The following is a 16,293-nucleotide window of genomic DNA, read 5'->3' as shown; positions in this document are numbered from 1 at the left end:
CAAGGAACTCTCCAATTATTCTTCTCATGATTCCTCTCTGTCTCTTTTCTCACCACCCCTCGCTTCCCTGTTAACAAACGGGCTCTCTATCCCCTTCCTCTATGACCCACAGGCGCTGTCTCCATTTTTACTTCCTACTCTAATTTTTTCTTGTCCTCTTTCTGGGGCCCCCACTTCCCTTCCTCTATGACAAGTAACCATCATATTTCTATTTTCTATTCTTCAATACTGCTGCCTGGTCTTTTTTTAATATTCCAACTGTTAAATCCTTTCTTCTTTCTCTTTATCAGCTAGCTCTATCTTTTCCGTTTTTTCTTTCTTCTGTTTTTCATCCTGCTACTTCCTTTCTTCTTCTTTCTACCTTTTTCTTTCTGTGTTTTTTCCCTTCTCCACTCTTTTCCATCCCACAACTTTTTTCTTCAGCCGAAGCAACAGATAGAGTAGTTGGCAATGGTGGTAATTACTCCTATGAAAAATTCTAAGACAACTAATAAATCTCATATCCCCAACGCCAGATCCTTTCCCTCTCATGTAATGAAGTAAAACACAGAACTGTCAATCCTTAAGATTATTCTGCAATTGAATCAGTGCTTTTACTTGGTCACCATATTTTAAGGCTGATTTGATTTGATTTGAATTTTTATTTGCTACCTAAAACAAGGCAAAGTTCCTAATAATTTACATACTCATGTAAAAAATCACATCAGAAGACATAAGGGAATGCAATAGAAGACACTCAGCGAGAATAAAATAGGAGTAAGCTTTTGAATAAGAGAAAGAAGTCAACTCATGTATATAGAAACACAGCAGGTAAAAAAAAATAAAAGGTAATTTTCCATCCACCAGCAACATCATTAATGTGAATGATAGATTTTTTACCCCATTTTCATATAAAGGTTTCAATGGAGCTTGGTATATTCTAGCAAGTCCAAAATCAGCAATTTTCACAACTCCATGTTCCTCACCCTCACCCATAACCTGATTCATATCAAAGTTCAACATGAAGAAGAATAAAGGCATCTTTATTTCAAGACATTACATCATTAACTTTGCCAATAATTGTACCAGAATGTTAGATGGCTTGAGGTCACGATGTATAATCCAATTACTGCAACCAAAAAATTCATGGCAATTTTAGTAAGCTTACTAGGAATCATTCCAGTAATATGTGTGCAGTTGCAATGATAGTGCTGAAGCACATCAAGTTGAAAGAGAAATACAAGATACAATAGAAGCACAGAATCTAATTATCAGACATTATCTAAGAATCCTACCTGTGAAGACAATTGAGCCCATTGAGCAGTTGCCAAAGCAGTGACTTCACCGTGTACTGATTAATGGAATGGTTAAGCTTCTCTCTGTGATGTCTGATGATTTCCTACAGTGTATAAGAAATAAAGGAAAAAGGTGTTTTGACACTATAAACAACTAAAATAAGTAGATTACCTGGTAAACCGAAATATGAACATACTATACCATACACTATACAGAGTAATACAGAAATTTCTTTTGCCTGTCAACTAACATCTAACATACTCGAGGTAGTTGGGTACCCCATGCATTGACAAATTACAACCTGAAGCACAACCATGTTATGGCCCAAACAAGAAGCTTAAAATAATATGCTTATCAGTAGCTCAAATAGTCTATCTAGGGCATCAAGCCCACTCTAATATCGTGTTCCTTCTCAGCACCCACTTTTGGACTTTATGTCACTTTCTTTTTCAAATTTAATTAATGCCATGTCATGTCATGCAATCAGCTCTATCAAATTTGTATCACATGCTTTTCTTGTCATTTTTCTGAATCATAATCAAGTAGGAAGAATTTGCTTATACTGTTGAGAGGATTCTTCATACATATATTTTTAGGTATATGCACAGTTTTAAGGAACAACTTCTCCAAAAACCAAATTCACTTGCACATACTGCTGGTTTAGATCACTAAGGTTTGTCTAAGTTCGTTAATATGTAAAAATGAGGCCTTCATTTTGTTAGCAAAGCAAAATTCATGTATTCAAAATTTCAGTCAAGAAAACATAAAAAAACCAATAGAGCCGAAACTGCATGCTTATTAAAAATGGCATGCCGACAACCATTATTTATAAGAATGAACAAGATAAAATCTCACTTCCATGCAAGTGCCGCCAGCTAGAATTTTACTGGTGCTACCAATTTTATTTTAATGACCCTAAAGGCAGTTTTGCACCTATTTTCACCTCACAACATTTATAAAGAGTTAACCTTCAAAGAGTGACTACATGGGAAAGTAGGAGTTGAATTTCCATATTCAGAGGTCTAGATTTGAAAGTTTTCTATTATAATAAAGACCTATGTCTATGCCAAGCTCGTATGTATTTAGACTCTAGGAGGCAAGCAGATACTAGGGCAGTGACACAATAAATGAATTCATATATAACACAGACATATATGTTTAAATGCATGTTACATTGAGAGAAAAGGAAAGAAGTAACTTTTTGGTGCTAAAGAAAGAATATTTTTGTCAAGCATATGGAGGTGTCTGACCTCACCTACTAGAAAAGAAGAAAGGATAAAGTAGGGAAGCAAGTTAAGATTCTCTATATCTAGCAAAATGTCTATCCTTCTGTATAGGTTGATGGAGAATATCTCTTTTGAAGGAATAGATACATCCACATGAGTTTATTTGTTTCAATAGAAAAACATGCATCTCCTGGTCATATTCCCAAATAAATTGCTTGACCTGTCTTTACCATCATAATACATCTTCCAATTACATAAATCCTAGATTACAAAATTAGTGCATACATAACATGTTCAAAGAGCGGTGAATTGTATAAGGTACTTCCCAAAAGGTCTCTAATATACTTACATACAAGTCATGCTCAGCATAGTCAAATGCTAGATAGAGTGACATATCAGCATGGTTGATGTGTACATTCACTAGTTTAACAACATTCTCATGAGAAATTTCCCGCAATAGCTGCATCAACAGCAAGATACCATTAAAAAAAAATTAAAGCAGGAGAAGTACAGCATATGATATCATGTTTAAATATCTTCATAGATACATATTCAACAACATGTGAGCAAACTAATGCATAAAAACAGACAAAATGCAACACCCACACAGGAAATAATGCATAAGAGAAACAAAGAATCCTTCATCTGATGGATAAAGGTGTCAAAACTTATATGACATTCTTCGGACTGACAACCCTCTCTCTACCTATAATCAAATATTAGTACATTGTCCATAACCTGCATTTTGCATCTTTCAGGCTTTATAATCACAGGTCCCTTCTTAAAATTAGTTGAAGCAAAATTTCTAGATGAACATAGATCTCGATTAGGTCAAATCCATTTTTGGATACTACTCCCATCTCCAACTTCAAAAATTCAATCTTTCAAAGCTATCATATCACTTGGTCATAAATTATAGGAAAACCCAAAGTAAAACTATCCACTGGACTATAGGTTGATCCCAATAGAGTAGAACCTTTCCTTGGTACTCCAGTTAGCAAAGTGCCGTAAAATCTTCCGTTAGCTCAAATGACAACCAATCATTCCCTTAGTTCACTTCCGCATCATACTATTGCATCCTCCATTTTTATTCAGTGAATGCAGCTCGTACCAAATATGGTGCGATTCACATCCAAAGTGAATCGCATCTCTCTCAATGATTTATACATATAAAAATAAACAGAAAATGTAAATAGTCATGTCCAGATCAAATCTATGTACCAAAAGTCACAACATTTTAGCAGCAATCCATAAAAGGAAAGGCAGCTTCCACGATAATTGGCAAGAATTGATGATTTCCTCTTATAACAGAACATTGGACCATGGAAAAGAATTGGTTTTTCCGACGTCCTTGGTGCCCATTAACAGTTCAGTCCTTGGTCCAGAATCCATCAGCATCAGGTGTTGAAATATCACCAGACCGAAAAAATAAGAAGAACCAACAAAAATAGAGATTTTATAAGGGTTTACCATCAAATTGAGATGACTTAGAGGAAAGGGATGCGGAGAACTGCAGAGAAGATACCATGATCTCGCGAATGGCCGTGCGAGAGACGCCATCGCCCTCTTTGGACTGCTTAAACTTCTTGATGGCGATGCACTTACGGAGCTTGGTCCGGGCCAGGAACACGAGCCCGTACGTCCCCTCCCCAATTTTCCCCACCAGATCGTACCGCTGGAGCCACGCAGGCCGGCCGCCGCCGCCCGGCCCGTCGTCCATCTCCGGCGAGCCCCCGGCCTCACTCGCCTCCGTCATCTCTCGGCCGCGCCCTTCTTCCCCGCTTTCCCTTCATTTCCCCTTCTGTGGTGGCGTCTTCGTCAATGTTTTCCGCTTTCCAGCCTATGATTTTTCCTTTCAACCCCCTCGCATCGCAGTTATACCATGGTGGGATTTAACACTTGGACTCTGCAACGTCTGCCACATCATGCATGCAGAATCTGCCGACTTCACTTCATATAAAAATATGGCGGTCAAATTACTTTGTTTCTGTTATAGCTCAAAGTTTGTATATTTAGATCTTTTTATTTAATGAATAAATCTTATTAATTTTTGAAAAAGAAAGGGGAAATTACTTTGTTTCTGTTATAGCTCAAAGTTTGTATATTTAGATCTTTTTATTCAATGAATAAATCTTATTAATTTTTGAAAAAAGAAAGGGGGAATGTTTGAAATATATCTGTTAAAGGAAAATGAAGGATAATAAGAGATTGAAGATTGCCACCTTTAAAGGTAAGCCAGCTACATACTTTGCTCAAAATAAGAAAGCATATTGCTATTTTTGGTTATTTCTATTATCAATAATAATAGAGCAGGAAAAGCAAATTTAATTTTGCTCGATTATATGATAGGATATTTTTTATTATTTCTTTTATCAATAATGATAGGGCAGGAAGAGTAAGCTTAAAGTTTTACCACTATGTCCTTTATTTAATGAACGATTTTTACTTATTTTTCAAAAAATAAAAGAGAGGAAATAATTGAAATATTACTTGGATGAAACATGATAACTAAAAGAAGAGAGAGAATTACTATCCATAAAGATATTCCTAGATACATATTTTGTGTAGAAAATATTTTTGGGAGAAAGAGAGAGAACCCATCTATTCTATAATAATTATCCAGATCCATACTTTAAGAATGCATCGACTAAGAATTAAGTTAAGAATATTTAGATAGAATAGGGTCATGACTATTAAGTGGAAGCTCCAATTCACACCAAAAAAAGAAATATTGGACAATTTATCTAGTATTTAATGAAAATTCAATGATATAGCTACAACACTAGAATTTGACTTCAATTTTCATCCTTCTGAAAATATGCCTATACAATTATTCTTTTCTATCACAAAGTACTGCTCCATATTTGTTAAAATCCACGACCAGAAGTGCATGACCAACCCCTCCATACCACCTTTTATATATAGTGCATATTTCAGGTATAATACAAATAAATTTTATACATGAAACCTACAGTATATCAATCTTTCCCTTACCCCACCTCACTACTTCTATCTTCCTCGCCTTTTTTCTAGACTTGAAATTAGTAACTATAGTGGCTATGGTATGAAAGATCACTAATTTTTCAAAGGAGAAATCAATGACTATGATAACTATTGAGACTCTCACTCTTAAGCCAGAAAGTGAAATTTTCAACTTGCCTCCCATAAATATCTAAAAAAATGAGTTAAATATTGACCCTAGAAGATAAGTAGAATCACCAAGGCTAGGACTTTAGATATCTTATAATGGATTTCAACATTCTTTCTTTAGTAAAGGTGCCTAACAACCAATACTGATACACAAAGACATGCACATGACACATGTGACACATGCATGTGTGTGCTCATCAAAACTTATCTAGTCAGCTTCATGAAATTGAGGATTGCACAAGCTTGGCTTGCAGGTAATTTCAAGATTGAAAACTTACATTTCATACAAGCTTCGTGAAGTATAGTTAACTAGTTTTAAACCTAGAGAGACTTGCAAACTAGTTCAAAACAAATCAGTTTGTAAGATTCAAACAAATATACAAAGATTAGAGCTTTGATGATTTTGTATGACCAGTTATTTAAGCATTTCTATTTCATTAAGTTTTAATCTCATATTAAATAAGCTTAAAATAAATTTCCTACAACTCCAAGCAAACTCACGTGCATGAGAAATGCAAATCATGAATTACGAATTGGAACGCAAATCAAGTGAATCAACAATCTAACTATATGATAGGGCTTATAATTGATTCGAACACAAAGCATTTGCAAGCAGCTTCAATCAACTACAAACTTTGTCCACTTGTGACAAACCAAACTTAACATGCCCAAATTTAATAAATGGCTTGAAATTGGGAAGCCTATTTGACAATTTCAAAAGCAATGAGGTATTTGGTTTTTCTTTCTTTTTTTTTATATTGGTGTTTCATTACAAACTGCGTGTGAGTACATTCAGAATAATTATAAAGCAAAACACGCTCCACTAGCATCAGACGTCCTTCATTCTTTGTATCTTTTACTTTTTCACGATTTGGCTGGTTGCACTCATGTTAGAGTTATAGGAAAGAAGTAGCCATTTTTATTTTTTTTTTTTAAAAAAAACACGCTCCAATGCAGCCGGCGCTCGCTAAACCCCTCCATAGGACTGCCCAGAGAGCCCTCCTCTGGTCAACCTAAAACCTCGCTCTGTCTCGCTGCGCGGCCATGGCGGCGAGGTTACTGATCCCAAGAGCAGCGAAAACCCTATCCCTTCTCCACCATCCTCCCTCCGCTGCGTTCGGCTCGATCCTCTCCGCGGCCAAGATATCCCAATGCCTCCGTGGCCTCCACTCTCTTGCTTCCCAGCGTCTCCAGCCCCGAGGCCGCGGCGGAACACGGCCGGCCCTTTCCCGGTCCATGGTCGCCGGCACTGTCCCCAGGCCCAACCTTGAAGAAGCCGTCTCCTCCGCGCTCGACGTCGATACCAGGGTTCCGGCTACCGTGATCACTGGTTTCCTTGGTGCCGGAAAGGTCAACTTTTTATTTAAATCTCTTTATGTTATAAATTTTTTAAGTCCAGGTGGTTTCTTTCAATAATTCCTATCTACTGGGATTTCATTTCAAAATTCTCTTAACCGGTAAAAAGAGAAAAAATGATTCAATTTTGATATATTTATCGAATTGCACCATGATGTAGTTTGGCATGATGTAAGAATTCATGATTCGCAATGTCACTCTTCAGGTTTAGTTGATGAATCTAGTTATGGGCATATCACAGCCTGAGTAAAATGATAAACCGAATTTAGTAAGGGATCGAGAAAGTCCCAAGTAATCAAGACAAAAATATGATTTTTCCTCCCCTCTAGGTGAAAAGTTGTCAATTGATTTTTTCTTCTCCAGATGAAAAGTTATGTCATAGTCATGCTGCCAGTAGTCTTTCCATTAACGTTCTACTCAGTGATAGACGTTTTTTTTCTAATTTTCTTTTGATGCAAAAGATGGGGCAAGCCCATAGATCTATTCAAGTGATCGACGATTGTTAGGGGAACACTTAGTATCCGTTTGAATGCTGGAAGATAGAGTGAAGTCTTCCATTTGTTTTGATTAAGCTATTTGTATTATTTTCCCATTAAATATCTTCGCATTTCAAATGATGGTTATCAGTATGACAAGCTCAATGGAGGTAGTCAAGGGAAGTATGCATCTAAATATGAAAAAGCTTGATGGTCCTAAATGAGGAAACTGCTACTAGCTTTACTGTCCACGTTTTTTTTTTCAAAAAAAATTCTTGAAATGGGCTCTTGGTAATATTCTGCAAACATAGAATGAGTGACAACATATCGCCCAGACGCAAAGTTCTATAAAAAGAGGTCCTTGGCAGTAATTTGTGAACACGGTGATAACCGAATTGCTATTTTATATTCTTTTGGCACTTAAGAGCTTCATATTGAGAACGATCACCAGGGAGTAAAACTTTGTATTATAGAACGGCATGTTAATCACACCTATCATTCATATTCTTAAAAACAACCGTATAATAAAGTAATCATGTTGTTTTGGAAATTCGAATTTATGGTGACCATTGGAAGTTCTGCATTACAAGACACCATGGAACCCCCCTTATTAGCTGGGAAAAATGGATATGCACATTTGACATGGTCCCCTCTACATCACTATCCAACCTTATTCACCTCTATTTCTGTTCTAAGATTTTGGGTCAGTTATTTTTTTTTGTACTTTGGATGCACAATATAATATTTAAAGAACAAAATTATAACCATTAGTAATATTTTTAGCACATGGCATATTATGCCGCATTATGATTGCTCTTTTTCTTCATATTCATTATCATATTTCACAAGTACATTAAGAGACAAGGATCTTGATGTTAAGATATGATTGGTTGGCTATATGCTCTACAAATGCACACACCTTGAGCATATTCTTTCTGCACTTTTAGGTAAATTTAAGACTTTTTATTGTCTCTCTGCTCTTTGTGTCTATCTTGGTCCTTGTCCTGCAGACATCATCTCCATCTATAGAAGGTCAGGTTTAGTTCTAGTAGCTTGTTAACTCAAATATGGCAAAGAAAATTTTCATGAACCTTCATCTTGCTAGATGTTACTCTTGTGAATATTGTTGCTTTAACATTTTTATCTGCGCTTATGCTCTTCACATAGCTAAAATGGATCTGTTAATTTTTGTCAATGTGGATGCCTTCTATGCAGACAACTCTCTTGAATCACATTTTAACTGCGCAACATGGTAAGAGGATTGCAGTCATCGAGAATGAGGTAGTGGAGGTTTCCGTCATTGATTTCAGTTTACATTTCCTATATCTGGCTGCGTCTGCTACTTCATGATCCTTTACTCATTTATCTGCTTTCCATCACCTTGAAGAATAACTATTTATACAGTGAATGACATGAAATTTGTTGAATCAAGAGTAGACAGTAAGCGTCTTTATTATGGTCGTTTCATTCTGTCCCCGCTTATGAAAGGTCTCCTTGGCGGAACTGCAGTACTTTGCTATGATTAAGTCTTCTGGCTTTTCTCATGCAAACGAAGCACTGAAGATTCAGATTTTTGTTCTTAGTTGATGCATTTCGGTGCTCCATGGCTATAAATCTTCAATGAAAGAAACCATTGCATGAGCTGAAATGATGGCCTTCAATGAAAAAGCTGCAGCACCATCCTTGGTGGATCTAAATGCCACTTATCGAGTTTTGTATCCTAAGTCTGCCATTACTACTTTAGTCAAAGTTCTTTCATGTTTTGGGCCTTTTAACTGTCAAATCTTTTCTTTCTCATTGCATAGTTTCACTGCATAATCTTCCATGGAGTCTTCTATGTCCTCAACTCCTCATCTATGTTAAGCCTCATATTATTAGTTCATTGTCTACCATAATGATCTAAAATTGTCTACATCATGTACATATGCGTATAACTCTATTTGGTTCCATTCATAGTCAAACTTGTGTTACATTTATTAGCATATGCTGATATACACAAATATTTTTTTAAGGTCCACTACTTCTAAAGTGTACCTTTCCTTCAATTAAGGCTTTATTGTCGCCCTTCATAGTTAATGCTATTCCTTTAATCAATATGTATTTTTTACATATTACTCTTTTTTCCTCTTCTGTTCTCCTTTTCACGTATTGCATCTACTTCAATATCGTGGAGACATCTTACTAGCTTTGTAAGTTTTAGTTTTTCGGCATTTAGTGCAAGTATAAACTTATTTTATATTTTTGCTCAATGATTTGTACAATCTCCCATTATTCATTCCTTCTCTTGTAATCATGCTGTAATCATTTGGTTGTAAACCTATGGAATGGAATCCTTGTAAAGGATGCCAGGCTGCTGAGCTAGTTTTCAATCAAATCGTCAGTACGTGGAGGCATTGCATTTTACTGAAACAATAATTGCCACACTGCCTTAACTATAATTTGACAATCAGCATCCACATTTCCATCTTTGTGTTGGATGTATACTTGATCTATTTTCTAAAGCATATAACTCTTTGTTAAATGTCAAATCTTAGTTAATGTTATAGTTGTGTTCAATTACACAAGACTAAACTGTTATAATATTTCTCAACTATTGAATTTAGCTATGAAGGCCCTACTTGTTTTGTGAATCACTTGGAACAAACTGCAATGAAATCCATATCCAGTTTTATTGTACCAAACAGCCTTTTTGGCAGTGGGGTAAAGGAGGTTATGGGAAGGGTAAAAGTGGGATTTAGCAATGCTGATAGGTTACTCTGTAGTCACTAATGTCTCTTAACCTGGATAAACTATCCGGTCAAAAGGGTTGCATAGTCTGAGTTATCTCTATTTTTTTCCCAGATTTATTGAACTTATTCCACAAATTTGGATAAAACTATTCAAGAACCAAACAGGTCCTAAAAGAACGTTCAGATTTGAACTATTAGAGATACCTTCTGAAACAGTGTTATAGCTTTTGTTCTTAACATGTTGTACCCAAGCCTTCTCTTTACTTGGATTATTTACCAAAAGAGAGAAAAGTATAACACCATTTTGGAATTGGATAATAAGGCTTGTAACATAGGGTCCAGACCCTGTACTAGTGTCCAACTGGTACATTCTGTATTGAATGTCAGTATAGTACATCCCATGGTACCGACACTTGATTCTGGGGGTGTAATGAGTCCTGGTGCCCGATTGGTAGGTATGGTACACCTCGTACCATGCAATATGGTCTGAAACTGCAAACCTTGGTTAGGATCTAATACCAAGTTTAGAAGATGGTTTTAAGACATTTGCTAGTTTCTTCTCTTCTCATGGACAAATTTTTATCCTACCGTGCTTGTTGAAATTATGGGGTTTAAGCTTGTCATTTGGGTTATGCTTAGGAACTAGGATAACCAAATGATGTGCAGAACTTTGTATTCTTAATATGTTGCTTAGCTGTGAAACAGCTGTCTCTGGGAAAAATTGTAGAAATTAATTTAACAAACCACAGCCAAGAATAATTGGAATTGAAAGCTGCATTCCGTGCTATTTAACTTGTGGTGTTGAAGGGCACTAGATAAATATGCAAGGGGACTTTTTGCATCCCACAAATTGGAGTCCTACAAGCGACTCACACTAGGGCCTTTTGCACTATTTGGCTACCTACAAGTCCCTTGGTTTGCAGCATCTGGAGTTGCAAATTGGATTCATTTGCTGCAATTCAAATCTGGCAATGGTGTTTGGAATCAGCTTTGCTGCAGGAGCTCAGTTATAGGCTATTACTTGTTGGGTAGATGGGAATTAACTTTCACCCATCCCACCACACAATGAAATTCCATCAACCCAACCATGTGAGCCTCAATACTATGCTCTCTGAGCCCATGATCTTATTGCCTTAAAGCATTGGCTTGCAACTTCAACTACAACTGTAAATGTAGGTTGTTAAAACCAAAATGACAAACTGTAACTTGGAATCTGCCTTTCTAAATGCAATGCAAGTGGAACTGCAGGCAACCAAAATTGCCATCTTTGGAAATGTTTCATCTTGATTGTACATTTAGAAAAGTTTTTCTCTTCTTTTTGATACTTTGTTGAAAAGGAGATTTCTTTTCTTTTCTTTCTTTTTTTTTGGGGGGTGAGGAGGTGGTTAGGGAAGGATGCTCTTTTAGGAATCAATTCATAGTTGCATGCACATATTTACATAAAGTCTTTTCTTTCTTGGCAGTTTGGGGAGGTGGATATTGATGGTTTGCTGGTTGCAAGCCATTCTTCTGTCTCGGAGGATATAGTGATGGTTAACAATGGCTGCCTTTGTTGCACTGTAAGAGGGGACCTAGTTAAAATGCTTTTGGAGTTGGCTGGGAGGAAGCGTGACAAGATTGATCATATTGTTATTGAAACAACAGGTAGAGATGTTTTACAACAAAATATTAAGCTTAATGGTCCAAGAACAGTCTTGGCTGGTATTATTAGATATCTTATTGCGGCCGCATTACTGTCTAGAACTCTATATAGAATTATTCTAGTGCTTGATTAACAATGATTTTATTTAGAACTTATATTTCTTGATTTTTTTTTAATAAGATCACTCGTGTATATCTGTTAGTTGGTGCCGAATGCATGCTAATCTTGAAATAAATGATGAGCCGCCCTCGCTGCACCTACTTAATTTGCTGCACTTGCTTTTGTCGATAACAAGTTCACTATGGCTATATAGGCACATTTCTTGCTCATATCTTCCCACTTATTCCTTTTGGCTTTTGAAAATGTGGTTAAGAAACTTTTGCCGTGGACATGTAGTTTGAGGTGAGGACGCTTGGGAGAAGCTTCTCGTCTGTTGGTACATTTTTTTGATTCATATGCATGCTAACCTATCATATGTAGTAGCTAGCGGTAACACATATGTCCTAAAGCAAGTTTTATGCTACTATACCTTGCATGCGTTATGGTATTTTTCTGATACTGCGATAACATCCAAACTGATAGTTGTGTAAGACTATAAATGAGATGATAAAGATGCTTGATTTTGTTTTAAGATCCTCTCTAATAGTAACCACTCAGAATGCATAAAATTTGGATAATCAACATACATGGCGTACTAATCATTGTTTTTTTTCTTTTTGTGGCAAGACATGCTTCTCATTTCGAGATAACTTTAAAAAGATCAGATTCCTGTAACCAGATACTGCCATTGTAATTGCTTGTCACTTATTAAGATTTTTTTAATAAAAAAATTGCAAAGACATCTTTTTTTATGTGAAGTTAGACCTCTGGAATTATTAAGCAATGCTTAACTGCTAAGCCATGGATACCTGTTAGTGTGATGATTCTCATAATTCCTGAGATTTCTGTTTGCAGGTCTTGCAAAGCCTTCTCCTGTCATTGAGACATTCTATTCAGATGAATTGGTTGCACGTTATGTGAAGCTCGATGGTGTTGTTACTTTGGTAGACTGTAAGCACGCCATGCAACATTTGAATGAAAAGAAACCAAGGTGGGTGGTTAATGAGGCTGTCGAGCAAATTGCATATGCAGACCGTATCATATTAAACAAGGCAAGCATAAATCAGCTGATTAGTTTATCTGGTCGGATCTTTTTAGAGCTCATGCAGTTATATGATTTCGCCACCTTCGATTGTTTTCTCAGATAGATTTGGTCAATGAGGATGAATTGGAAGCATTAACTAAGAGAATAAAGGTAAAATTTATTTACAAACAAAGTTTGCTCTAGGTAGCCATCGTGTCTACTACATTTATTCTATATTTATTAATTGTTGCAGCTTATAAATGGGATGGCACAAATAAAACAAGCCAAATTTGGAGCTGTGGACATGGATTTTGTTTTAGGATTGGGTGGATACGATTTAGACAGGTACTCCTTTAATTTTATTTTTTTGGTTTCCAAAGTTGCATCTGCACTTGAGGTTAATTAGTAGTTTTTCATAATATTCGAATATAGCATGCCACTCATTGAGTCGTTAAGCATATATATTATAATTTTCTTTAACTACTAGATTTCCTGTCTTTGCAGAATTGAGTCTGAAGTTCTGGTGGATGCAGCACAAGACACAAATCACCAGTGTGAAGATAGGCATGGTATTTCGTTACACACATATACGTACATGCATATACACATATATTTATATATTTAAAATTTGGTCAGTGATATGCAGTTAATTGATATTTATTACTTTCATTGTAAAGTACAACATTCTAGCATATGAGTTGTAACCTGAGCAATTAATTCATGTGAAAAGTGCTTATGAATGATGTTTTAAATGCCCACTGGTCATTATCTTGTGATAAATGCAGAACCATACACGTGTTAAGTGGTTTTAGTGATAACTCGGTCCGTTGCATGTCCTCAAGTTCTCTGTGAATGGATTGTGTAATGACCAAAATGATTTGTTGGTGCCCCAAGTTATGACATTATCTTCCTCTTCCCTTCTATCATGTCACCAGACATGCTAAACATGTCAGCCATTTCTCATGTACTTCTCAGTATATGAGGTTGTAATGTTGTATCCATGCTTTGCTACAGGACATGTTGGGCCTCCCTGTCTGATAACGATACTCTCTGTATGTATTGTTAAACAGATCATCTACTTGATAGCATACTTTGAATTCTAGAAGTTAGAATACGTGCTGAACAAACTCTGCGTGCTACAATTAATTTGAAATGTAAAATATATACTCTAGATATCTCATAATAAGCTGTTCCATTTGAGCATAACTATCGAAAGCAAGGAACCATGCGATGGTGGATTTTAAGATACTCATGGATGATCAATCATGCCATTTGTATGCTTGAACAACTATGTGACACGATCTGCAGCACAAGATAAAACTTGATCTTAAAAGTCTTTAATTTTGTCTTCAAAATTGCTCAGGAGGAATAGTTTGCTTGTGTTATTGTTCAACATCATTTAATTGAAAAGAAAAATACTTTCATTCTGTTGCCTGTGCTTAGTGGGCTTGTTTATATGCATGCGCCTGTCAAGTAATTTTTGTTATCTTCTTTTCATCATTGCAGAACATCATGGAGGACATCATCATGGTCATAAACATGATTCTGCTGTGTCAAGCGTTAGTATAGTTTCTGAAGGAACCCTGGATCTTGATGAGGTACCTTATAAGTTTTATTTATTTATTTATGTTCCTACAAAATGGGGGTGAAGCTGGATTACATATTTGCATCTGCCTGTATAAGCAGAGAGAAGATCTGAATGAACAACATCATCCCACGTGAAAACAACATTCTATAAGTTTTTCTTTGAGCATGCTGCCTAATTCATAGAGTCTGAAGTAATTCTAGGATTTTTCTCCCAAAACATGCTGGTGAAACTTGCATTTGCTTATTGGTTCCTGTTGCTTTCCATGATCATTATTTTGTTAAATTCTTGCCAAATTATGGAAAGTTTTGCTTTTGTTCTTGGAACTGGAACCTGAATTTATGACTATCATTGCACCTATCAGTCCTTACTCTTTTGCCTTAAAATTCTATCTTAATATCCAGGTTAATGATTGGCTTGAGAGACTTGTTGATGAGAAAGGTGAAGATTTGTACAGAATGAAGGGTGTAATATCTGTGAATGATTCTACTGGGCGTTATGTATTTCAGGTTAGTTTGTCTGCCAATCGTTCTCCGCAACTTGTAGTTCCGAAGTGGGACTACTGTATCAGAAAATCTTTAGGAAATACTGAACTTTTATGTGAAACTTGAGTGAAGAAATGCTAGCTGCATGTTCATTAGCCATCATATTTATCCAATATCATCTTATTTGTGGCACTAATTTTTTGTTCCTCTCTCTCTCTCTCCCTTTCTCTCTCTAGGGGGTGCATTCCATGTTGGAAGGGTGCCCTGCTAAGCCTTGGGGGCCTGATGAACAAAGGATCAACAAGCTTGTATTTATTGGGAGGAACTTGAATGAAGCTGTCTTGAGAAAGGCTTTCAAGGGTTGCTTAGTGTGAATATATACCTTCAAAGAACCGAGTATATAGAAAATTCTGCAAATTTCAGTAGTTAGAGCTATCTGACATATGACTTAGATGTCTGAGAATTTCAGCAGTTAGAGATTTCTGACATATGACTTAGATGGCAAGTGTTTGAAGACTTGGTCAAAATCTCCACTTCCGAACTTCTAGAAAATGTTTGCTTAAACTTGATGAGGAGGACAACTAGCAAACGTGTATCATTCAAGTATTATATACAAGATTATGCGAAAAAGAATTCAAGAAATGGTCACAGGTGTGAATTTAAGTATTAATTGAGGATCACTTCAGTTGAATGGTAGTTTTTGCTCTTGGGCTGGGAGCAATGGTTTGTAATGACATTTGTGGTATTATAATATCCAACATTTGTTAATATGTTGTTTCAAGTAGGAAGAGGTTCAAATTTTACTCCATATTTAGTATGACAATTTACAGTATTATGGTCATTTTTAAATCTTAGAACTCATTTGGTTTGCCAAATTTTTTTTTATCTCACTAGAATATTTTTTCAGAAAAGCTAATGTCTAGGTATATGATATCTGGAAAAATAATTTTTGCATATTTGGTTAACTATGAGATAGTAGCATTGGAAACACATTCTTCAAAGTGATTTATATTTGGTTAAGCATGTACTTTCACAAAAAAAGTTGGATAAAATATCTGTGATACTCTTAATAGCTATTTTTAAATATTTTTAAATATCAAAATATTTAAAAATATTTTTTTAATATTAAAAAATAGCGATTAAAAATATTTATTGGGTTGAATTTTTAGAGTTCTAACAATTTTTACTAGTTAGGCAGCTTCTTTATGTTGTAGTAATTTTAATATATTAATATAAAAATATATTA

At 35.7% G+C, this 16,293-nt stretch overlaps 2 protein-coding genes across 3 annotated transcripts in view; one reads left to right on the top strand and one right to left on the bottom strand.

Moving 5' to 3' along the window:
* Positions 1 to 4,366, bottom strand: part of LOC103703848 (cyclin-dependent kinase E-1-like) — a 39,102-nt gene extending 34,736 nt beyond the window's left edge. Inside the window, exons 1-5 of the mRNA XM_039120480.1 lie at positions 4,027 to 4,366; positions 2,851 to 2,961; positions 1,275 to 1,378; positions 1,066 to 1,108; positions 880 to 978 (exon numbers count right to left, since the gene is read on the bottom strand). Coding sequence (XP_038976408.1) covers positions 880 to 978; positions 1,066 to 1,108; positions 1,275 to 1,378; positions 2,851 to 2,961; positions 4,027 to 4,257 — 588 coding nt within the window. The 5' untranslated portion in view covers positions 4,258 to 4,366. The remainder of the gene's footprint in view (positions 1 to 879; positions 979 to 1,065; positions 1,109 to 1,274; positions 1,379 to 2,850; positions 2,962 to 4,026) is intronic.
* Positions 4,367 to 6,591: 2,225 nt separating this feature from the next.
* On the top strand, positions 6,592 to 15,824 carry LOC103697578 (P-loop guanosine triphosphatase YjiA-like). 2 transcript variants are annotated; one of them, XM_039120478.1, is made up of 10 exons: positions 6,592 to 7,001; positions 8,699 to 8,764; positions 11,676 to 11,856; positions 12,809 to 13,005; positions 13,098 to 13,148; positions 13,261 to 13,322; positions 13,482 to 13,546; positions 14,484 to 14,575; positions 14,967 to 15,071; positions 15,284 to 15,824. In XM_039120478.1, exons 1-10 carry the CDS (start codon positions 6,696 to 6,698, stop codon positions 15,419 to 15,421), a joined length of 1,263 nt encoding a protein of 420 aa, XP_038976406.1. In that variant the 5' UTR covers positions 6,592 to 6,695; the 3' UTR covers positions 15,422 to 15,824. The 2 variants fall into 2 exon arrangements, with proteins under 2 accessions (XP_038976406.1, XP_038976405.1); XM_039120477.1 differs by having other exon boundaries at positions 13,231 to 13,322.
* The last annotated feature ends 469 nt before the right edge of the window (positions 15,825 to 16,293 follow it).

Source organism: Phoenix dactylifera, unplaced genomic scaffold (genome assembly GCF_009389715.1).
Source record: "Phoenix dactylifera cultivar Barhee BC4 unplaced genomic scaffold, palm_55x_up_171113_PBpolish2nd_filt_p 000808F, whole genome shotgun sequence".
Taxonomy (NCBI): domain Eukaryota; kingdom Viridiplantae; phylum Streptophyta; class Magnoliopsida; order Arecales; family Arecaceae; genus Phoenix; species Phoenix dactylifera.
Note: the sequence above shows the minus strand (reverse complement) of the source record. Positions and strands in the feature narration are given on the sequence as shown.

Bases quoted from the DNA above. Each gene is read 5' to 3' on its own strand.
- LOC103697578 (XM_039120477.1), top strand. From the start codon at position 6,696: ATGGCGGCGAGGTTACTGATCCCAAGAGCAGCGAAAACCCTATCCCTT. The intron at 13,006-13,097 runs GCAAGCATAAAT...TTGTTTTCTCAG, and splicing joins ACCGTATCATATTAAACAAG to ATAGATTTGGTCAATGAGGA. The intron at 13,547-14,483 runs GTATTTCGTTAC...TCATCATTGCAG, and splicing joins CCAGTGTGAAGATAGGCATG to AACATCATGGAGGACATCAT.